The sequence below is a fragment of the Toxotes jaculatrix genome, chromosome 10 (assembly GCF_017976425.1).
Source record: "Toxotes jaculatrix isolate fToxJac2 chromosome 10, fToxJac2.pri, whole genome shotgun sequence".
Classification (NCBI taxonomy): Eukaryota; Metazoa; Chordata; class Actinopteri; family Toxotidae; genus Toxotes; species Toxotes jaculatrix.
Genome location: NC_054403.1, coordinates 11,043,762 through 11,068,010, shown reverse-complemented (window position 1 = coordinate 11,068,010; position 24,249 = coordinate 11,043,762). Strand labels below are relative to the sequence as shown.

Sequence of the window (24,249 nt, the reverse complement as noted above, 5' to 3'; positions counted from 1 at the left end):
ATTGATTTATTAATTATGGATAAGCAATACTTAAACATTGGCGATGGTGTATGAAGTGCCAAGTCTAGCTGTATACTCTTGTGCAGTTTAACATACATGAATGCATCATATATTCTGGCTTTATCCAAAGTAACAAGTAAGACATCAGAAAATGTGGCAAAGGAAAAAGTGGAACTTTTCCCACAAAAATGATGTGTACTAGGATTACACCTAAGAAGCACAAAAAAAGGGGGAAAAAATCTAGTAAGTAGTAGTACCAGTACTTCATAATTATACTTACATTACTTGAGTTCATGTAATTTGTTACTCCCTACCTCTTAGAAATACACAGATTCATTCCTGGAGCTTATAGTGTCCTGCCACTGGCCACTAAATAGCTTCATTGAAGCAGGTTGATATAAAGTGCCATGCTAATTTGAAGGATGGCCAAATGATTTCAACAAGTGACCAATATCTGGTTTGCTTATTACTTTTGGGCTGCTAGCACACCAACATCTTGGATTAGCTGGTTGCAAATGCTGCTTGTTCACTCATTGTGCCCTGATTTTAAACTGCTGATCTTTCAGTTACAGAGCTCATGAAAACTTGCAGCCAGGGTTTGCGCAGTACTCTGGTTTCAATGATATACCTAAATACTTGTGCTAACTAGGTTACTGTTACACAACATCATCATCACAAAAACCCAAATATCCTCTGTACCTCCTCTATTTACTGCAGGTTAATGTGCCTTATTAAATGGGCTTTATAGTGTTTGTCATGATGTTTTGTGATTGTTGGGCTTTGTTTAGTCTTGTTGTGAAACGTGTCCTATAAAGTACATATACTCCACCTTAAGAGAAGCTGAAAAGCGTTATAGATTACTGACTACAGTAAACACGGTTACTTGGGTTTGTAGGCCAGGGGATGCCACCGGGCCGCCCAGGCCCTCGGGCAGCAACGTCATCATTTTTGGGCTTGGACATAGACCGGCCGGAGGCGCTTGGCTATTCAGCCGGGATTGCCAGGTGTGTCCAAAAACCCACACTCTCTGTCAATTTCAAGATAAAACGTGAGATTTAGCAAACTTTACATATAATTCTTTAAAAAAACAAAACAAGAGAAAAATATCAGTTACGAGAGTAATTAAAATATGTGGCCATGTTGAATAATGTGATTGTGTAGCTTGTAGTTTGGGACAGAAGCTATCGTTCAGCGCGTCATTTTGTTGTTCCTTAAAGGGGGATGGTTAGGGAGTTCTGGCAACCTGGCGCACGGTTTCAGCTTCATCACGCAGGTCTGGTCATACATACTCCGGCGTGTTGTGTCTACGCTTGAATCAGGTAAATTGATAAACTCAGCTGTCGTTTAACATGCCTTGCGAAAACACAACGCAAAGTTTGATGAGACTGATAACATAATACAGCTACCGGTATGCATAATAGATTCTATTATACTAACGTTGCCGTTAGTTAGTGAATGCTAGCTTGAGAGCTAACAGCTAATAACATGGCGCAGGCTGAGAGGGCCGCTTTTGTTCTTGTGTCTGGGTGCGGTAGTGAGCGCAATGCAGGCCACGCACCCTGTATAAAATAAACGAGGCCATTGATTAGGAATTCATAATGTGTTTTCTACGAAGTCTTAAACGTTTATCGAAACGCCTCAACGCCAGAAATGTTGTCGAATGAAAGTAGGTATCGGTAGTGCTACACACTGTAGTGTGGCTAGCTGGGACCGACTCCGGCTTCGCGCGTTTTGTGAAGTGGTCGTCTCAGACTTTTGGTCAGGGAGACCTGGGGTTAAGTAAGTTATGACAGCTGCTTGCGTTTTATGTTTTCAGACAACATTACTCTTACTTACAGAAACTAGCCACAACACCAAGGTTTTTGATTTGGCAGTTACCGGTTGGAAGTGTCAAACGGCCTCAAGATGGCGCTGCCAACTAATTCGCACGTTAGGTCCATGCGAGAGACTCCAGAGACGACTGTGATCACTTAAAACAGTGACATCACATTGTTGAAAGAAAATGCAGATTAAAACGGCTTCTGAAAGATATATATATTTAACCTATAATGTAGAGACAAAGTTGTATTTTAACTCTGGGAAATAATTCGCAGGTCCACCTGCGGCTTTGTATGAGAGAACTAACTCTTCAATTAATTTCGCAAATATATCTTAATGATTCCCCTCTGGGATGAAAATTACTGTAATTTTGCACAGGTTATCACTGGGACACAGTGAAAGTGCTTGTGAAATCGAAAAATATGCAGTAATAGTCGGGATATGAGTGTTCAGACATTAAATGGGAGAAACTGCAGAAATTTGTTTTTGATTGGAAGAAATACAGTGACAAAGATTGTACCCATTTTTCTCTCTCTGCTGGCATTAATGAGTTCTGATTTGAATGCGATATCTATATTGTAGTTTGTGCTAATTTCTCACATCTAAAGACTGAAAAATAATGTTGCATTTTTCCTTAGGGATTGTGACCAGTCATGGCCGATGAGGGATATGTAGTACGCATCAGGGGTCTCCCTTGGTCCTGCTCAGTGGATGAAGTACAGAGGTTTTTCTCAGGTTGGTGTATGCATGTGTTTTAGGGGTTTAAGTGAATACCTCGTAAATTGAAGTGATCAGCAATGATTTGCTAACAATACATTTCAAATGCAGATTGCAAAATCATCAACAATGGAGGCGGCATCCACTTCACATACACAAGAGAGGGACGTCCCAGCGGAGAGGCATTTGTCGAGTTGGAGACAGAGGAGGACCTGAAGATTGCAGTGAAGAAAGACAGAGAAACTATGGGTCACAGATACGTGGAGGGTGTGTACAAGTGCTTACAGATAATGACTCCTTTGTCATGAGCACTGTAATTCTCTTAGCGTTAAGCTGTGATAACTGATTGTTATCTTTCATGTGGTGTAGTTTTTAAATCCAACAACGTTGAGATGGACTGGGTCATGAAGCACACTGGTCCAAACTGTCCAGAAACAGCAGGAGATGGGCTCGTCCGGCTCCGAGGCCTACCCTTTGGCTGCAGCAAAGAGGAGATTGTACAGTTCTTCTCAGGTAAGAATAGGTCTCGTTCAGCGGTTTATTGTAAACTTCCTTAGAGTAATGTTGGTAATTTAAACTTTTTTTTTCCAACTTTTTTTTTTCCCCCCATCTTCCTTTTCTTGTTTCTTTTCTCTTTTGGACACCGACTAATTCTTGCATCTGATTCACAGAGAAGTCACTATGCCATTGGAAAATGAATTTTGCCTACTGTGTCCTGTTACTTAATGGAATAATAAAATGTTCTTGGATTGGTGATCAGGGAGGAAATGACGTCGGAAAAGGAAGCCAGTTAAAATTGAAATGGAGAAATTATTTGGATACTCATTGTTTTGTTCCAGGACAGGAATCTATTATGCGAACACCCTTTTCCTATCTTTGCCCATCATATCCATCTTGAGCTCACTTCATGTCTTCTTCTTTTTTTTTTTTTTTTCTTCAATTGGGTCTTAGTTACATTTTCATGTTGCCTATGCCTAACGGTAATTTACTAATGACGGAATGGGTCCCACACATCACTGATATGAAAGTGCCTCACCACAGCGTCAGTTTCTTTTTCCCATTTTCTCACACCCTTGTCTTTTTAATACATTTCTCTTTTATATAAATATAGTATATGACAAATGTTAGCTTCGTACCCCAATGGGCAAACAGTTACTTAACTCATGTCACCCGCCAGGATCTTGTTCTCTCTTCATCAACACACCAATACTAGCCTGATGTCCCACACAGTGCCCTTTTCCATATTCTTCCTCTATCCTCTCATTTCTATTTTATCCCCCAAAACACAATAAATGTAAGTCGTTGAAATGGCCAGTCACTGGTTAAAAATTGAACTGGTATGTGTGATGATGTATAGAGTTTTCCATAAGTTTTCTATCTCTCTCTTTAGAGAAAGTTCTCTCTGTGATTGGGCATGTGATTTAATATGTCCCCTGCTGGGGTTATCTGTCCTTGGGTTGAAGGGTTGGAAATCGTGCCAAATGGGATAACATTGCCGGTGGACATCCAGGGGAGGAGTACGGGGGAGGCCTTCGTGCAGTTTGCTTCACAGGATATAGCTGAAAAGGCTCTAAAGAAACACAAGGAAAGAATAGGGCACAGGTGGGGATGGTTGGTTGGTTGGCTGGATAAGTTGCTTTTCTTATGGTGTGCACCTTCAACATCTGAACAAAATGCAAAACTGACACTACTTTAGTCTTAGCTTTTTAAAGCCTTTTTGTAATATTTACCACAAACATACACTCTTAATTACCACGGTAGATCCAACAATGCCACACATTCACAATGTTCAATGGGAAGATTAGTGCTCGGCCACCATTAAAAAATAAGAGACGCACCCCGAATTGGAGCCCATGCCTAATTTTGAGAACAGATGGTGTCTCAGCACTAAACATGAGTCCAAGGCTGATAACTGGTAAGGAGTCTCCCTGGTGGTAAAATCAGAGGGCCACTGTACACAAGGATCTGGAGCCCACTGTCACAGGTAATGCTTAGAGTGGGTTGCAGAAGGGCTGGAGCCCTCTCTGTCCCTCTAAAATCAGGACAATTGCTGTCATGGCAAGGGCACAGGACGTTCTATTACAACACACTGAATCAGATCTGTAAATCACTCGAGGTACCATAAGAAAAGTGTAAAAGCCATTAAGCCCCTCATGAATTTGGACAGCTTCCTTTTTTCAACTCAGTTAATAAGTTGTTCTTTGAATCTGTTTCTTTAACAACTAGCATTAAGTACTCAAAAGATATTACTACCTACGGACTACACCATGACAGCATCTACATAGCCCAGTTTCATCAGTATTGAACAGATGCGGTCTTGATCCATTCCCTATGCCCTCACTGTGGTATCTCTATGCTCTTAGGTACATTGAGATCTTCAAGAGTAGCCGCGCTGAGGTGCGGACCCATTATGAACCCCAGCGGAAGCCCATGGGCATGCAGAGACCTGGCCCCTACGACCGGCCCTCTGGTGGTCGTGGCTACAACATGATGGGCCGAGGGGGATCTTATGACAGAATGCGCCGCGGAGGCTACGGAGGAGGTGGGTGTCACATGGACGGAAGTGAAAGTGAAATCAGATTTGGTGACATTAACCTGTGCCGCTGTTTTAAATAATCACTCGCCCCCCCTGCCCCTTCATGCTAACACTGCACAAACAGAAGTAATAAGATTAGGATGTAAAGTCCTAAAGACCTTGTGTTAATCTTCATGATGTATATTCAGGAGTATCGGATGGACGGTATGGAGATGGCGGATCTTCCTTCCAGAGCACAACAGGCCACTGTGTCCACATGAGGGGCCTGCCATACAGAGCCACAGAGACAGACATCTACAATGTAAGGCAGAGGAATCACAGCTAAACAGCTGGGCTGTTAAATTTCATTGTGCTTAGTCCATATTACAAACGTACACTAATATAAGTTAATGTTTCCCCCCTTTTTTTTGTATTTCTTAGTTCTTCTCACCGCTGAATCCAGTGCGGGTCCATATTGAGATCGGCCCAGACGGCAGAGTAACGGGGGAGGCCGACGTAGAGTTTGCAACGCACGAGGATGCCGTCGCAGCCATGTCCAAAGACAAAGCAAATATGCGTGAGTTTAAAACAAGTGACTTTATCACTTCCACTCTGCACCGACCTGTTCATAATGAGGTTCACAGTCTCTTTCTCTCTCGCTCTCAGAGCACCGCTACGTGGAGCTGTTTTTGAACTCAACAGCAGGTGGCAGTAATGGAGCCTACGGCAGCCAGATGATGGGTGGCATGGGTGAGTGTTGCTAATGGAGGTCTTGAGACTAGTGGCCTCTGTTGTTTATTTTATCTCTATTACTCTATTTATTTATTTATTTTTGCTGTCTTACTGTCCCCTGACACCTGATGTGTTTTGTCCTCTCCACAGGGAACCAGTCGTCTTACAGCGGTGGCCAGCTGAGCTCAGGGTACTCTGGTGGATACAGCAGCCAAGGAAACATGGGCGGCTACAGTGACTATAGTGAGTGTCAGCTCTGTTGTAATAGGTTTCTTCCAACATCCACCCTAAACTACTAAACCTTTCCTTCTCTCAGGGCCCTCGATTGATGCACTGAAGCTGTGCTGTATACCAGGCTAATTTTGTGCCTTTACAACAAAACGTGGCTAGTTTTTTTTTTTTGAAGGACAGAAATGCAGCATGTTGTTTTTCTGTGTATGACTCTTTGATGAACTCCCCGGTCCTATAGTGTGTATTCTCTCTCTCTTGTTAGGTAACCAGGGCGGAATGGGAAGCAGTTACTACGGCGGCGGCGGTGGAGGAGGAGGAAGCAGAGGCTCTATGAACGGACTGGGAGGGGGATGGGGAATGTAAAAAAAATAATTTTCCCCCTTAATTTGATGTGTTTTTTTAAACTCAGCATTTTGCTGGATGGACTGGAAATGCAAGTCTCACCTATTAAACATAGGGTAGGGTCAGGTGAGGTTGCGAGCGGTAGGGTTTGTATATTTTCTTTTTTTTTTTTTTTTTTTTAAGTGGATGATCTTCAGAAAGAAGTCAGATCATGTGGTATCACAAAAAGTGTGTCAGAAACGCTGTTTGTCTTCCCCATTCCTCACAGACTTCACACATCACAGAAAATGTGCTTTAAGTTTTCACTACCAGGAAGTGTGCCATTTTTGTTATCGTTCTCCAAACACCTGGCTGTTCCTCAAGGTTAACTCATCCTTTGCTGGTGGCTTTAACATAATTTTCAATGTCTTGAGTGCATGAACAAGAAATCAAGTGTCTGGTATCTTATGATGTTCAGAACTTGTTTCATCTTCTACATAGCGTTTTGCCTTTTTTTTTTTTCTTTTTTTTTTTTTATTCCAGTTAAAATGTTAATCTGAACCTGAGACTTCACATGGTCAGAGCATGTTTTGTTTTACCAAGGTGTGACTGTTGATAGAGCAGTTTTTCCTGTATGAGGGCTATATTGATGGAAAGTGAATTTCAAATCTGCTGACATGAAGGTTTCTACTGCTTCAAATGCTATTTGTATTTCCTGTGCACAAAGTGAATAAACTAGTCTGGAATATCGAATTGAAACAAGCATTGCAAAACAGGCGGCTTTATTTGTTTATCAAATATCTAGATAAAAAAACTTTTGGTCACCATTTCCAAATTAATTATGAAAATGGCTTTGTAGCAGTTGACACAATCCACAAAACCCTGTAGTTATTATACATTCTAAAATAGTTCGATTTTTGTTAACATTCTACAGTCATTTACACAATTTAGCATTAATCCAGGAGTGGAACCATAGCTGTAAAAATTGTTAGAGAAGATGCATGACAAGTCAAACAATATCAATATAAAGTGGAGTACGCACGTTCTCGATAAACCAGCTACCAGCAATTATTCTCAACAAAAGCTGAAAACCAAGCGTAACCTTGATGAGACCTCAACATAACCTGTGTCCACTGAACTACATACATTAAAATCAGTCAGTTTATCAGGTGAGTACCAAATAATCAAACTGATGTTATTCCAGCCCAAAGAAACACTGATCACATAAATATCCAAAAACTGTATCATCCTCTGAGCAAAGTCAAGTCTCCTCACCAGTCTCCATAAGCCACATTAGCCCGTCAATGTTAAAAGGTGGCCCCTTCTTTAATGCATACACAGGCTAATGTTCCTGAATTTCAGGTAACAGTGGAAATTAAACATCAAATCACATTTCCCTAAGATTTGATGACATTTTTTTGTTAAACGTTAAAAAAAAAAAATCATAGTGGATGAGCGTGTGTAGAGTGTGTTTAGTAGAAAGCTCTTGTAGAAACATTTAGGTGTTTGTAGGTGTTTTGTCAGGAACCTGTGGAGGAGCTTCTCTGCAGCAGGAGGGAGTGGCACATGTCGCACACCCGCACGGGCCGAGGGTAGGAAGGTAGGGCCAGCTCATTGCTGGAGCAACTGTTGCAGTAGATGTCTCCACAGTTTCTGCAGTGGTGCTGCAAACACAAATAATGCACCACTTGATTAAATTTCTGTGCTGATCCATATTAAAGAAGAAGTATAAATGAAATGCAGGGGAAAAAGGAGGCTACCTTTCTGCGTGAGATGGAGAACTCCTTCTGGCACTGCTTGCATTGAGTGGCTTCATCATCTTTCAGCCAAGCGTGGCCCTAAAGGGAGCAGTGGACATGAATGGTTTCTCATGATGTTTTACAGCATTGATAATAGCAGCACCCCATTCATAACTCCTACACATTTTACCTTCAGGGCTTTGTTGACCTCCTTGAAGTCCTCCATCTTGAGTTTAGACCTTTGACAGAGATGAACGTAACATAAAAATAAAACCACCTGACATGACTTTGTGTTAACTGATAAGGAACAACATAGCAAAGTCAAAGGTACTGACTGGCTGAGATGCAGTCCCATCTCCTGTAGAGCCTGTTCCTGCTGCTCACACTTCTGCTGCAGCTGCTGCTTCTCCTGCTTCAAATCCTGCAGCTCCTGCACCATCAAGTCACAGGAAACGAGCACCATAACATAACATAACATAAACACTCTACGGTATCATTCAGTATTTGCTCACACCACCTTGAACAATGTTTTGCTGAGGCCGTTTCACCAATTAGCCTCAGAATTAAAGTGAACCTGTCAGCTATGAAAAAGAAGCACTTACATATATTTAAAGTGGCTATTTTGTGCCTGTCTGGTCATATTTTATATGCTCTCAGTTCATTTCTGAAAATTAAAATTAAAACTACACATACTGATGAAGAATTCTGCATAATCAATTTTCTAAACTACATATGAATCCTCTGGTTACTACAGTATAACAGTTTTTCATCATTTCAAAAGTTAAACGGATCGCTCGCTGCGTGTGACACTGACCACGTGCAGGCCCTGGAGTTGTTGCAGCTGTGTCCGGAGCTCGATGCTGTTGTCCTGTTCCCTCTGGAGAGCTTTTTGCAGACTCTGTCTCTGTTCCCTCTCATTGCGCAGCTCATTCTCCAAACCCAGCCTGTGCACAGAAGAGGACATAGTATTGTTTAAGTTCAGTATCAGCCAGCGTGCATGTACGACTACAAAATAAAAGGCTTTATCAAAATAAGAACTGTTAAACATCAACTTTGTTTTTTTTATGCTTAATATATGAAGAGATTTACTGAAGACTTTAATAGGACTGACAAAATTAACTTCCAGTTGGTTTAAAATTTTGATTTACTCAAGTAAAAAACTTTGCTTGTATCCTATTAAAATTTAACTTCACAGGAACCAGTAACTGACTTTTTCTCAGATACAGATACTGACAGTGAATTTGTACTGCACTCGTATTAATTCTGACTGATTTTTCTAGACATATTTATTTTGTTTTCATGTAAGTACATGAGTCTTGTTACACTTTGCAGGTATCATTGTTGAAATCAAGATGGGAAGGAAGCATAAAGTTAGAAGAGCAAAAATCAAAGCTGAACCCATTTCTCACTCCTTTCTGATACACATTATCTCATATATAAAACCTAGTACACGTCCCTTAGACATTGTTCCCTCACGTCTACTTAAGGAAGGATTTTATTAATCATTAATCGCTCCCTGGTCAATAATTATGTCTCAGCTTGCTTTAAACATGATGTCATTCACCCTCTGATCAACAAACCTAACTTAGATCCGTCTGTTCCTAATAATTGCTAACCAATCTGTAACAGTGTTATTAAAATTACAATATTTTAATTGTCTTAGATCTCTGGGCTGCCTGCAACGCAGTCCTTCTTGGACATGCTGTTGGCATTCAGGGACAGGTCCTTCAGTGGTTCACTCCTCCTACCAATCAACTTCAGTTAGAACTGATATGATGTGTCCTCTGAACCCATCTAATGCGCTGTGAACTTATGCTACTTCAACTTTATTTTTTCCCCAGCCGTGTGCTTCTTTAGTGTAACCTTAGTGTATCCAGGTCAGTAAGTTGTTTCTCAAAAGCATCCACTTTTCCTTCCAGCTCCAGCCTCATGTCTTTGTCTGACTGGTCGCTCTGTTTGCGCTCTCGCTCTGAGTTCTGCAGTCTGTGACACACAAAGGACCAAAAAAGAAGAATATCAATTTAAGGTAATATCATTTTTAACACATAGAAACTCATACATGCACAACACTTACCTCTGTTCCAGCTCCATCATTGCTTTCTCCATTTCATTCATCTTCTGCTCCAGCTGCACAGCCTCCGCATGCTTTTTTTCCGCTTCTCGTTCGGAGTCCTAAGGAGCCACATAAGCTGTATAAACATGTGTTCTGTTTGGGTGTGCGTGCAAGAGAAAGAAAAGGTGTGTTTATGTTTGTCATACCTGAGCTTTGTGGAACATTTGCAGGTTAAGAGACTTGACTTGGTCGAGCTGGAGCCTCAGGGCTGCCAGCGTGTCCTGCTTCTCATGCGTGTCTTTCTCCAGCAACTTCATGGCCACCTCCATCTCCTGCTTTAACCCCACCTGCAGCTCCAACTCTCGCTCCAGCTCCTAACACCACACATTGCAAGCACACAAAAGGCATGAGAAGAGTCTAATCAGCACATCTAACACTAGACAAGATAAAGTCTCTGTTAACAAGACAATGAGTGACAGTTCAACACTCGCCCAGAAGTCTCACTGCTGATTTCTGTCTAATTATGTGGTGACAACAGTGTCAAGACTGTTTGTACTTCATTTCAGACAACGTCACACCCAACAAGGATCTGCATCCTTTACCACATCCTCTCAGAAAGCAACACAGAGCAGCTGAGTCACCTTTTAATACTACATGCATGTTATATTCTAGTCCTCATGCCATATTGATATCTGACCTGGCGAATGTGCTTTTCCTCCTTGTACTGCTTCCACACCACACTGTACATCTCATCCAGACCTTGTCTGGTCTGTTTGTACGTCTCCAGCTCCACCTGGCTGTCCTGAAGGGCTGCCTGAAAAAGCAAACACATCATATGGTTTTGTGTACTTTTCAGTTGTGGTGTGATTTACATGCAGTTAACTTCTCTGACCTCTTCCTTCTTCTGGCTAGACTGCAAGATTGACTCGTTCTCTTCTCTTAGCCGTTCCTGTTCTTCCCGCAGGGAGTTGATTCTGTCTGTCGCTGCCGTCAGCTGAGGAAAAGAAAAAAAACAAAAAAAAGCACATATTTGTCAGTCAAGTGAAACACACCCAGTGCACACAGATGACCGCGTTTACAACAATCACACAGCTGTTCACACAGAGTTCTTCTGACCTCCTCTACAAGCTTGCTGTTGGTCTTCTCTAGAGAGTCCATCTTAGCCTGAAGGTCAGTGACGGTGCCACTTAGATGACGATTTAACTCCTCAATGTAGTGCTTCTGATCTAATATGGCTGTCATCTTAGTATCACTAAAAGAGAAAAAGTGGAGGGGTTGAGACTGTATTAGGTTTGTTTGGAATCAAATGATTATGTGATTATATATAATGTCAGGGGCTAAAACTAAAATAACAACACAGAGCAGCTCAAAACATAAAGGGCAGCAGAGTGGGTGAGATGTTCAGTCCATCTGAAAGCAGGCACTCACTCTTTTGGAGCCTCACTGTTGGCTGGATCCTTCAGGTAAAGGGAGAAGTCAATGACTCCCACCTAAATGGGGAAGAGAAACTGATCACTGTGTATCCCGATCAACTGGGTTCTCAACGAGGAGATGAGGTGTGTGATTGCTGGGATGTGTAGGCAAACAAATCCTGTCACCTGAGAATCAAGATCCTCCCCTTTAATACAGAGGTTTGCATCAATTACATTGAGGCCCACCAGGAGTCCACCCATCACCGCCCCCTCCTCCTCCATCATCAATGCTCCAGAGTCATAAAACTCACTAGGAGATTGAAAAAGAGACAGAAGTAGAAAGCATAAACTTTAAGGGTGGTAAATAATCAGTGAACTGACATGTAAACACGTTTCCAATTAAGTATAAACTGCCTGGAAATGAAACCATGTAACTGATCAGTCTAACTAACCTCAGGAGGTCCTTGCGGTCCAGCAAAGTTTTCATATAATCGGCTACTGTCTTCTGCATGAGTGCTAAATGCAACCAAGCCCTTGCTCTTCCCAAACCAGTCCTGTCAGAGAGTAAAAGAATAATCAAACAGGTGGTAATCATGCATTGCATTGTAGGTCAACTAGAAAATGGTGTACAGTAGCATACTTAATGCCGGGGAGGTCTCTGGCACTTGTGGCAATGTTAACAGACTCTGGACACAACTTCTCAACCAGTTCCAGTGGTCCCCATATGGATTTGTTCTGACCAATGAAGGATTTCTTGGCTGAAAAAAAAAATTAAGAAAAAAAAATGTCTGTAAGCCCTTATTCTGATATTGCTTAAAATAAAAATGAAAATATGTTTACAAGTTCAGCCTCATGGACCATGTGTCACCTTTCAGGCCATGTTTGAGACAATGCTCCAGGACAACAAAGAACTGCTGGAGTGGAGGGTACTCAGAGTCCAGCGTCCTGCCCAGACTCAAGGAGGACTGAATTAGTACTTTGATGCTCAGCTTCATCATGCTGAGGAGGTTGGATCTCTCTATTGCCATGGGGTCTTTGGGGGGCACAACTGTAAAAGATGCAACGCACAGAAAAAAAGAAGCACTGAAATGGGATCAAGTCAGACAGATAAACATTTATCGTGCAAGCTCGTGTCCACAAAATGCAGAATAAATACTATCCAGAAAGAACCGCGTGACCTTGTGCACGCTCCCTGACCCATAAAATCCAGATTTTGCCTATGAAGTCATGTGTCCTGACAGCTGACAAGTAGCTAACATATGTCCAAGAGGAAGTTACAGAGAGGGACCCTGGCTGCAGTGTTTTAATATGGGTTAGTTTGAGTGTCAGTGGTTAAAGGTGGTCGCAGCCTACCTGGAAGCTTGTTAGTAGTGCTACTGACATCATTTTCGGGCTCCTTCTCCGTCGGGGAGCTCGCAGCGGATGCCTGAGAGGGATTTCTCGGGGCAACAGCGTAGCTCACGCCGCTGCTAATCGTCTCCGTGGCCTTCCGAGCCAGTGACAGGATGGGAGCCGACCAGGAGTTCTCTGCCGCCGCCGGAGTCGACATCTCTGTCGTGCCCTGTCCCTCGCTGTCGCCGGACTCGCCGTCGGCCGCGGCTCCCGAAACTTCGAGCTCATCTAGCTGTTGTTTTGCGTCGCCATCCCCAACAGCTGTGTTTACTTCCCCTGCCTCGTCGGCCATGTTTGTCCCCCCTCCCCTCTCCCCTCTCCCCGGTTATTCACGTGACCACGCCAGCGCAATCACGCGCGCTGTAAGAGCTTTATTCTTCTTTGTATTTTTTTATCGGTTAGTAAATTATTTCGTGAGTGTCTTACCGCCACCTACTGGACTGGTCGATGTTCTAATCCTTTAGTCTAATCCCTTCAGCCTCCTCTGCGTCTGTTCATCCAGTTGCACATATACAGTGTAATCTAGGTGATATTTTCTGGAAATGGTACTTGACAGTCAAACCTGGATTATCACACAAAGCAAGTAGCTGTTCAATTCAGAGCCACCAAGTTCACTGTGAGCAATAAATTTGTGGTAATTTGTTTAGTCGATTAATATAAACTGAAATGGAAATAGCCTTAGAGGCAAATCCTGCATTTTACCTGACTGGGGCCCACTGCTCAGTTTGTATCCTGAGGTCCACTTGAGGGTTAATCAATCCCTGTTTCTCCTTCTTTTTCTTACAGAAGAAATTCTGACATGTCACAGTAGAAAACCTACAGGTGTAAAAACCAGGGATGGCTGAATTCCATTTAGCTGCTTCAATTTTAGGGCCCTGGTGTTGTGAATGCTAGGCTCACTATCATGGCTTACTGTAACACTTGAATATAACAGAACAATTAATGCTGTTAGGAACACCTGTGCTTTTGTCCACAATAAGTGAAAATGTTTGTTGTCGTCTTTGCAACAGCTACACTACACTCAGGTATGAAAGCTGCAGGATCTCTGGGCTCAGTCTTTGAATCCTTTGAACTACTTGTAAAAAATTACTACCATATTCACAAAGTCAATATAACTTCGCACCACTTTCCGTACAGGTCACAGATCAGTTTCTTCTGTAGGCCTCAGTCTGAAGAGCAGACTGATCAGACATTAAAATAATCTGAGCTGAGTTCATGTCCTAGAAGACTTAAATCTGGAGAACCATTTTCTATTTGATGTGTTATGTAATGTTACATGCTGTACACTGATATGGGAATTATATAATCTTAATAGCTAACTACACATGTTCATACTTTCACCACGTGGGGGCGCAGTCAAGCTGTGCATTATTTGTACCTGTGGAAACTCTCGCAAGGTGCTTTTACTATTCACAAGCCTACAGAAATTCTTCAGTCCAGATTATACGTGTTATTATTATACGTGAGGACGTGAAGTTATTATTATATATTTTTTAAATTATGTGTCTGTGTTATTTATCTGTTGTGCTAGCCAGCCTATTTTTCAATTTGAAATCATGTCACTTGAAATTTGTGTGAGGGCTGCTTTATAGAAGCACTGGTCTCCTGTGCTGTATGTACTCTGTATGGATCTGGATTAAACAATACAGAACCCCTAGAGCCATGGTGTAAACTGCAAGCATGAGTGGATGTGTAAAATAAATAAATAAATAAAAATAAATAAATAGAAGGGAAAATGTACATTGTTGTGTGTTATTTTTGTTTCTTAACTATCTCAGGTGTTTCTGTGATTTATGTGACTTGGCAAGTATAACACTAGATGTATCCATCTATCCATCAAGCACTGCCAAGATAAGAGAGTGGAGGAAAGTCAATATGCTACAAACGATTAAAGGCTTTTAAAACTCTTTTGAAAATCCTGAGAAATCAAATAGGGCAAGTAATTTGATCTGACAGTCCAAGGAGAAGCAATAGTGCTGGCTCACAGAAATAAGAGCCAGTGTTTTGAAAAACAAGAACAATACAGGCAGCTCAGAGCTTTGAGAAGAGGATGGGACTTACAGATCAACAATCAACAATCTCCACACAGATCTGATACAGATTATACTAGGCGAGGCAAAATTATTTGTTGTCTGTAGCACATTTCAGAAACATACAAAATAAAAGGCATAAAGAAAAGAAACACAAGACAACATGAAAAGACTATGTAAAAGTCACAGTATATTTGTAGTAGGTAAATTTATATCTCCTACATGATGAATACCTCAGTAATGTATCAGATGTTTTGTTTTGTTTTGTTTTTTTAATGGCCCCTCACTGTAGCTCCACAGCAAGGTCACTGAAAATGGGCACTCCAATTATTACTGCTTTAGTCTGCCGATGTACTTTATACTAACTTTATAAGTCCACACTTTGTACAGTATAAGACTATCTTCCCTCACATTTTCACCCCACAGCAGCCAGTTCAGTCACACTGAGCGGGTGCTGTAGGCGTGGTGAGGAGGGCCATAAATACCGCGGTGCCTCTGAGCGGACGCTCTTTTCCCTCCGCTCCTCTCTCAGGCTCACACGGCAGAGACGCGCCTGCCTCCCCAAGTAACGCGAAGAGGTCGCAAACAGGCGGAATTCATTCATACAAACACATCGAAAAAAAAAAAGAAGAAATATTTAGAAGAGGAACAAGTGGAAGGAATACAACTTGTAGACCATCAGTTTTTCATTTTACTTCTTTTTCTTTTTTAAACTAAAAATCACTGGAAGTTTTGACATCATGAGGATTTTCAGCGTTGTGCTCCTGCTCGTTCACGCCTTGGGTAAGTTTCATGTGCGCTCATGTGAGACAGCAGCTGTGTCTCTTTGTCTGTTTTAGTTGGATTATTATTATGTTTGATATTTGCCTTCGTGTAAATACCTGTGTGACACCGTCTCCTCGCGGCTATTAGTGTAAACCTCTCGCGCATGAATCAAGCTATAACGTGTCTTGTAAACTTCATAACCTTTAAGGCAACGGTTTTCATGATGCCATGCTATTCAGGAGCTAATGGGGTCATCTCTCTATTTTAGAGCATGCTTTATGTAACTGGATACATTTATTTTTAACTCATATTCTTGCCTGACATTAGCTAACTGTCTGTCCATGCATTTTGTGTGTGTGTGTGTGTGTGTGCGTGTATATGAGACAGAGAGGGTATATGGCAACTTTAATTTGTCACCTTCCCCCACACACACATACACACTGTTCATTTCCATAAATCTAAACTGTCCTACAACAGTGGCCAGTTTCCATTCTACTGAAGTGCTCCTGAGCAAGGCAGTGAAAAGCTACCAACCACCCCCCTTAAGCGCATGCTCTGCATCTGTGCCGCCTGTGCATTTCCTAACAGGGATCAGTGGGATTGCACTAAAAGCCAAAAATCAGCCCGGAGCTTTCTTGTGCACAACATGTTTCAACTTGCCCGTAGTAGAGGTCCGCCCACCTTGGCACACAAACCTGTGTTCACTGATTGTCCCCTAGAGGAGGAGTTTCTGATCTGTCTCGGAGGTCTGTTCTGTCAAACCAAACTTACATGCAAAATGTGCCATTTTAAATGCTCTGTTTTTTTCCTCTCTTACAGTGGTGTCCAGACTGGCCGGTGGTGCCGCAGTTGACAGGTATGAGAGCGACAGGCAGCAGCACACAGCCGTTATCAGCTTTTTGGACACGACCAAAGACAGGAGGGCAGAGGATGAGAGCAGAGGCATGCGTGCGACAACAGTGGAGTATGGTCAGCAAGGCGAGGAAGAGGAGTACGATGACGAATACTACTATGAAGACGAGTATGAGGACGGCATGTCTGGAGACTATGAACTAGAACTGCCACGAGGTACAGCAGTCACTTTAGTCACTGTCTCAAATTTCTCACCACTGTTGTAATTCAATTTTTACATGCTTCCTTAACAAAGACGATGAAATGTAATCCTTTTTCTTTTTGCTCTGTTTTTGGTTTTTAGTTGCCATGTCAAGCAAACCCAAAGACCCGTCTACCATCCTGGAAACCGAAAGCCCTGAGGGAAAGAGAAGGAGAGGGAAGGGAAGGAAGAGGGCAAAGGGCAAGGGAAAGAAGAGGAATCCATGCCTGAAGAAGTATAAGGATTTCTGCATCCACGGCACCTGCCATTACCTGAGGGATATCCGCGCCCCATCCTGTGTGTAAGTATGAGCTCTCCACCACCTCCTCTATTCAAGAAGTGAACCATCCACTGAATGATTAACCTCTCAACCGATTCTCTTTCTGTCCCGTCTGCAGGTGCCACCCGAATTACTCCGGTGAAAGGTGTGAGTTCATCACGCTGCCTGTGCAGTCCCCTGAGGGCTACAACCGGACCACAGCTCTGGCCGTGGTGGCGGTGGTGCTGTCGTCCGTCTGCCTCATCATCATAGGCCTTTTATTAATGCTCAGGTGAGTAAAACACACATAGACACATACAAACACACCCTCACAACCATACACATACAGTTAGAGGTCTTTTTTTAGAGACTTGGCTAAAGATAATGACATAGACACAGAAAATAGTCTCAACAAGCTCCTTTTCTTTTGTGTGTTACAGGTTTCACAAGCGGGGAGCGTATGAGGTAGAGAACGAAGAGAAGGTCAAACTAGGTTTAGCGCCCAACCACTGAAGTGACAAAGAGCGGTGAGTAGTGAGTAACAGGGCTACAAACACATACATTGAAAAGCATTTTTCTTCTTCTTCTTTATTGCCTGAATGAAATGCGGTTTTGTTCATTGCCTTTGTTTCTCTTTTTTTTTTTTATCTTAGGCAAAGATGCAGAAATTCTACCTCAAAATAGAAAAAGAGAAGTGAACCAGGAAAGGAGGTTCTACAGGAAAAAGGAACGTACATGAAGAAAGGGAACAGAGGGTGTTGTCTGCGTGGGTCTTCTCTGGGCCTTCAGATGAACGTATTCCTGTAGACCTCAGAAGTAAACGGGCCGTCTGATACTGGAATACTAAATGGCCCAAAGGATGGAGTGGAGGCGTGACAGGCGTGAGGGGATGAACACGAAAGAACGCGAAGAAGAAGGAGGGACAAGTCTAGACTCTGTGCTGCTTCTTGACTGTGTGAAAAGAAAAATCGTCTCAGACTGAACTGAACCAGAAAAGAAATGTTTTTGGTTTTTTTTTTTTAAACAATGAGAGCTCAACCTGGATTTTGGAAGATGGAAAAAAGTCCATCTTTTTTTCTGTACAGAAAACGGAATATTTATAATTCTAATTTATTTATTTAAGCTAACTGTATTTATAGAGATTTTTAACCACCTTCAGCAGTTTTTGCAATAATGATGTTACAGTTGTTTTTATATTTCTTATTGGACAATATTTATTTATGAAACAGAAAAGCCAATGATGCAGAAGGTCCTTAAGATATTAAGTATTTCATGAAAAGAGCTATGATGCATAAGTATCTGATTTCTGGCTTTAATTCTGGCACTCAGTAGATGATCAATCGCACTGTGATTAATAAATTGATCATTGAATAGACATGATTTTTTTTTTCATTTTTTATTATTCAGGGTGGTTTCAATGAAAGCAATGCTTTTCAGGAACACCCAGCTCACACTCACACAGTTATATACGTTCACACCTGGAAACTGCCCAGTACAACCAGTTCCAATCTGGCAGCCCCGAAGTGGCTCCACTGTAGCAGGTGTGGGAGGTTCAGGGCCTTGCTCAAAGGCACATTAGTGATGGTAATGAGTGAGGGATGAGCCCTGCTCTTTCACTTTCCCCACCCAAATGTATCCTGCAGGTTCGGGGATCTTTAGGCCGCACTGGGCTTAGTGTTATGAGTCAGTGTTAAGTCATTTTGAGACAGTCCGCTGGCTGTGTATTGATTATAGGCAACATAAAAACTGTGCACTCAGTGTCTGTATTGCTAAAAAACTTTTAAAAGGGAGTCAAATATAAAATGTACTGTAGCAAGAATTTGGTATAAATATATTGTACTGTCATGTTGTCTTATCATCATAGGAAAAACTCCCTCAGATCTGAGTTAAGCTGTAAAGCAAAAAAAAAAAAAAAAAAGAAAAAAGAAAAAGAAAAAAAAAAAAGAAATGTGAAAGTGTTCCACCCTTTCAAATCCTGTCCTGCGGTTTTGAAGTGATTTTTATTTGTGATCTTTTTTTTCAAATGAAAATAATAAAAAGAAAAAAGATCCTCAGATTTTTTGACTCATATCCTTTATTTCATCTGACTGCAGATATGAATACCTGACTATCACACCATGGTCTTGGCATTAATAGGGGTCTCAAATGTTGCACTGAAAGATCAGTTAAGTAAGGTCAGGTTTATTTTGGCTCTTTGATTGGCTTCCTGAGTCAGACATTAATGTGATATTTTAAAATGGCCGGTCTGGATAATGATAACACCCGTGTGTTCTTTTGGCCCATTATAGTAAACATAATATTTTTATTTCCTGTCCCTGACGTGAGAGCGACCGCTTTTAACCAAAGCACCTGTATCCTGGCCACTGGTGCTGTCATGTTCAGTGCTCAAAAGGCAAATATTTTTAGTCAGTGACTTCCCACTTTATGTTTAAATCTGCGTAGGCCGTGTAATGTAGATACCAACATCTAATCATCTTTTTTTTTTTTGTAATTGTATAACTAAACAAATTATTCTTGCTAAACTAATGTTTCTCAGAGGCCTTTCTCATTAGAGCAAATGTCAAACGAAGACATTATGAGCTCCGTGTGTTGACAACAGTATTATAGGTCTCACTGACAGATCAATCATGCTGAGTGCGGTCAGGACTCACTTACCGCTGTGTGTATGTACTGGGCCACGAGGAACAGATGTGCGGTGTATAGGCCAGGGAACACCTGATGTTCAGCCACAACACATCGCGCCACAGCACCACACACCATTACTCACACAGCCAACAGATGTCATGTTCAAAGACAACCCACCAACTGTAACATCTGAGACCTCGACCAGCCCTGAAAGCCACAGAGTTCAGAGAGACCACATAGGGCAAATACTAGCAGGATGCAACAATGCTGTCATGTATGCTACACACAGATTTAATAGGCATAAGGATAGTCAAAAGATCCAGCTGGGCTCAAAGGCAGGCTGAGGCCCAGCCAAACGTTAGTCACCCCTTGAAGTCACCTCCTACACGGATGTTGTTACACCGACACTGTGTGCGTGTGTGTGTGAGTGTGAGTGTGAGTGGGAATGTGGTAGGGTAATGCCTTGGTGCTGTGTCTGTGTGGGTTACAGGGGTTAACCGAACCATTACAAGCAAAAATCCACAGCAAAACAGCAGTGTTTACATGTTTGCTATGAGATCGTTTTCAACACTGTTTGTGGGTTTGATTCCCATACTTTCTATATATACTGAATAAACAAGATACTGTCAGACTCATGTGCTCACACTGGGGGATGGTAGTTAAAGACAGATGTTCAGCTGAACCATAAGGGTGTGGTACCTGATTCAGGACTCAGCACTCCTCATACCATTTGTTGAGTAACTGAAAAACAGTAGTTGAGCATTCAGCTTTCTCAAGAAAATGCATGCACATATGCACTCGCTGCATGGCAGATTCGTTCAATGAAATTCATTTACTGTATTTGTCCATCAAGGGGCCATTTGAGACAAGCAGGTTTGCAAAAATACAGAGTATTATAGAATATCCAGTGAAAATTATGTGTCCCCTTTTGGTGGTTTTAATAATTATATATTTATAATGATAATTTTTCAGATAGACAGAAAGATGACGTTCCCTTGTGGACTGAGTAAATTCTCATTGTAACTATAACATTGTTGGACTTAAATCGACTGTTTCTGCTAGTCGCTGCTAATGTAACTTTGACAAGGCTACAGACGTTTGGACAGTTCACTTCCATCTAACTCCGCCCTCCTAGATTTGTTTCATTTTCAAACTCATAGTCTTCACTCCAACTGACACTGACTCACATTACATTATTTCAGGCAATTTCAATCCATATACTGTACTCCCTAAGGCCCGTAAACAGACTTTGATGGTTGAAGTTGCAGTGGTTCTCATTTTAACTAAATAAATAATTAAAAAACAGACTGCGAAGTCTGAAAAACACATTGTCGCAAAGATAAACACCAAACTATTCTTATTAACGTGTGAAAAGTTGATGTTTTGGTGATATTTGGTGTTCAGGAAGAGCAACAATATGCTGATGACTGTAGTTTCTCAATTACAAAAAAAATGTACCTAATTTTTCCCTCTGCTTTTGTCACCAGATTTCATGTGCAGCACGCATGAACGTGTATGTGTATTTTCAAAAGCACATACATGTGTAGGTGTGTTTGTGTGTGTGACAAGGGTTTGTCATTTACAGTAGTGGAGCCACCTAATCCCGGCCTCTCAATGTCAAGTAGCAGAGCACACAGAAATAGTGCCGTGCAGTCATGCTCACATAGCTGCTATTCCCGGGGCTGATGGCCATCGAAGAGCCAGAATGCTGAGAGAGAAGGGAGTTCGCTGCATTCTGTTTCTCAGTGGCCTGGTGGACCACAGCCAGGAAATAATGTCCGGTATGGTGGGACATCATCAGGCACCAGTGCTGCACCACTCCTGAATTTACCTTGTAGGGTCGCAGTAACGGCTGAGGAGTATCTCCAAATGTCCCTCATCCTCGCCTTCTGAGTGTACTTGTGTGTTCCTAGAGAGACTCAAAGAGGATATTTCCACAACTCAGAAGGCATTTCCGTGCAGGCTGGCCAAAATTGTTTGGAACTGGCAGAATTCATTGTCACACTGCCGTGGGAATTGCCTGAGTACCAAGGTCACCGTTGGTTATGATACTTTTTTGTCAAGGTGTGTCCACAAATTCCTTTTAGGTGTTTTTGTAACACTTTTAGACTTAAAAAAGTTTCCAACTTATTTTGTGGTACACATTGAGGTTAGGAGCATTGAGGTTTAACAGGTTAAATTCATGGTGATAATGTTTTCAAGATATAATTATTACTACAGATGCTGTATTTGTGCTGCGTATGGGTGTACTGTTGCATCATTTTATCCATTTACATCACCCTCTAAAGGTCTTATGAAATAACTTAAATTAAAGCAATGCACTCTGTCTTGATACATTGCCAAATAGACTTAAGAAATCGGATGCTATAGCAGTTGCATTTGCTTGAATCAGTGTGAGGAAGGTGAGTTTGTTGTGAAAGGTGCTTCCTGCCCTGCTGAGGAGCAACAATGGGTAGTTTCCACACCGATATGGAAGTGCGCACGCCAACAGTTGGTAATATAATCATTCTCTGACAGGATATCATCAACAGGAACACATTATTACCTGAAATTAATGAGCGTGTGTATGTCAGTCTGCTTTAGATGTTAAAACATACCATTTGCTATTCTGTCAAAATAAAATGTGCATGCATGTGTGTGTTTGCATGATGATCAACTAATTTCTCCAACTGGCCCTATAAAGTGGAATCGAAGCACCAGCACAGACACAGTGTGTCACTCTGGCCTGATTGATGAGGTGATGACAGCGATGCAGCCCTTGTTGCATGACAAAAAGAGGCTGCGATGGATCAGAGAGTTGTATACAGGCTGTGTTGCCCGGTTTATACAGTGTGAACAGTCAGAAGGGAGGAGGGTGAGGAGGATGACAGGAATGAAGAGAAGGAGTGAGAGATAAGGTCGACATTGTAACATGAGAGCCGGAGCGAGCGATGAAGAGAGAAAGATCGAGAATGGGTCAAGGTGAGAACTTCTACTTAGGAAGGTGCTGACTTGTCTTCGCCTGTGTGTGGATAAAACAGATTAGGGAGTTAGTGGAGCGGCGTCACTCTGTCACTGCCTATCACAGCTCTCACTCTTCCTTCTCTGGCCCTTTATTTTGATATACCCTTCAGTTCCTGTGAGCAAGCCTGCTCATTCTTTATTCCTGTCCCTCGTACATCCCTATCCCCTCCTCCGTTTCCTCATCCTTTTCTTGTTCTTTTTCTTCCTCTTCCTTTTACTTCTGAAATGGACACGTGCTCAAAGGCAGTCTTAGCATTTAGCAAAGGCACACAGCTGCCCCAATTCCCTGCAGCCAGAGCAACCCACAAAATCAGAAACATTAAGTAATGAAAGCTCATTTTTCATTAATTTAGAAGATATTTACTTACTGACCAACGCCCCTCATTTGTTAGATGAAAAACTGGTCACTCTTGACTCATGCCTACTGCTCCACTACTTCATCAAGCTCAACTACTTCTCTTAACCTCAAACATATTTTTCTTACCGCTGTACCAACAACTACAAGGGAAATAAAAAAGATGTTTCTACTAACAAAATTACAACTGCCAGGTGTTGCCCTCAAAATTTAGCTTGTTAAGCCAAAATAATCAACTGGTAGCACCTGTTGCTCAAGGTGGTAACAGGGTTTTAATAATACATGTCCCAGAATTGCTTTCAAAATGCCTTGGGAAAAAAATAAAAATAAAGACAGTGAACAGTCAGATTTCATCTTTTCTACCGTCTCCTATGTGCGTGCATTGTTCATTGAAATATGCTTTTGTGTGGGTGCACAATGTGAATCCTGTGCAGGAAAGGCAGACTCCTGAACGTAAATACACTGAGTGACCGCTGCTGAAAAAATACAAGCCAAATATTGTAGTATCACAAACTGTTGTTTCATATCATTAAAAACTTAAGGATTGTATCTTAAAGGTGAGATAGACTGGCTGGACCTGTAAATGACCAAGTCTGCACCTGCTCAACACTGCTGCTTTCTATGTTAGTAGTGTTAAAAAAACAGCTCAGCTGAGTCCTGCCACTCTCCACTTGATCCTGATGCCAGCAGGAGCTGGGCAGGGATACCAGCAGATTCCCCTCTGCTGATGTCACCCTGCTGGACGGACACTTGTTATGTATCATGGTCACACTATTAAATTCTCACTGAGGTCTATTTAGGCCCCAAGGAGGCTGATGGTGGCATCGCATTACTTACTGGGTAAGAGGAGAAGAGAGAGGGAGAGGGGTTGGGTGAAAAGGGGACGAGGGAAGGAGGCAGGAAGAAAGGAAGGAAGGAAGTGGAGAAGAGGGCTTTGAAGAGAAAGCAACTGACCATTCCCCTAGTCACCAATACCACACACACACACACACACACACACACACACACACACACACACACACACACACACACACACACACACACACAGAGAACAACAAAATAACTCACACAGACAACAGCATCCTGGCAAACAGACAGAGGACTGGATGACTGCATGCTTGACTCATCTGTTTTCTCTGCCCCTTACAGTATGCCCTGCGGTTCTCAGTAAAAGAAAAAAAAGAAAAAG

General features: G+C 42.0%; 3 protein-coding genes across 4 annotated transcripts; 2 read left to right on the top strand and 1 right to left on the bottom strand.

Annotated features, from left to right (window-relative positions):
* Positions 1 to 1,226: 1,226 nt before the first annotated feature.
* hnrnph1 (heterogeneous nuclear ribonucleoprotein H1) lies at positions 1,227 to 6,549 on the top strand. 2 transcript variants are annotated; one of them, XM_041048952.1, is made up of 11 exons: positions 1,227 to 1,319; positions 2,457 to 2,553; positions 2,647 to 2,802; positions 2,905 to 3,048; positions 3,999 to 4,137; positions 4,899 to 5,077; positions 5,260 to 5,372; positions 5,492 to 5,627; positions 5,717 to 5,800; positions 5,933 to 6,025; positions 6,276 to 6,549. In XM_041048952.1, exons 2-11 carry the CDS (start codon positions 2,472 to 2,474, stop codon positions 6,374 to 6,376), a joined length of 1,227 nt encoding a protein of 408 aa, XP_040904886.1. In that variant the 5' UTR covers positions 1,227 to 1,319; positions 2,457 to 2,471; the 3' UTR covers positions 6,377 to 6,549. The 2 variants fall into 2 exon arrangements, with proteins under 2 accessions (XP_040904886.1, XP_040904887.1); XM_041048953.1 differs by having other exon boundaries at positions 6,272 to 6,549.
* Positions 6,550 to 7,087: 538 nt separating this feature from the next.
* rufy1 (RUN and FYVE domain containing 1) lies at positions 7,088 to 13,235 on the bottom strand. Its single transcript, XM_041048951.1, has 17 exons — positions 12,892 to 13,235; positions 12,407 to 12,586; positions 12,179 to 12,296; positions 11,991 to 12,092; positions 11,725 to 11,848; positions 11,555 to 11,616; positions 11,243 to 11,378; positions 11,019 to 11,120; positions 10,824 to 10,940; positions 10,333 to 10,500; positions 10,148 to 10,245; positions 9,937 to 10,056; positions 8,888 to 9,017; positions 8,409 to 8,503; positions 8,264 to 8,312; positions 8,095 to 8,172; positions 7,088 to 7,998 (listed from the first exon to the last, which is right to left on the bottom strand). The coding sequence occupies exons 1-17, from the start codon at positions 13,220 to 13,222 to the stop codon at positions 7,855 to 7,857; spliced, it is 2,154 nt and encodes a 717-aa protein (XP_040904885.1). The 5' UTR covers positions 13,223 to 13,235; the 3' UTR covers positions 7,088 to 7,854.
* Positions 13,236 to 15,461: 2,226 nt separating this feature from the next.
* hbegfa (heparin-binding EGF-like growth factor a) lies at positions 15,462 to 19,025 on the top strand. Its single transcript, XM_041048954.1, has 6 exons — positions 15,462 to 15,743; positions 16,545 to 16,793; positions 16,921 to 17,119; positions 17,217 to 17,369; positions 17,518 to 17,604; positions 17,731 to 19,025. The coding sequence occupies exons 1-5, from the start codon at positions 15,701 to 15,703 to the stop codon at positions 17,588 to 17,590; spliced, it is 717 nt and encodes a 238-aa protein (XP_040904888.1). The 5' UTR covers positions 15,462 to 15,700; the 3' UTR covers positions 17,591 to 17,604; positions 17,731 to 19,025.
* The last annotated feature ends 5,224 nt before the right edge of the window (positions 19,026 to 24,249 follow it).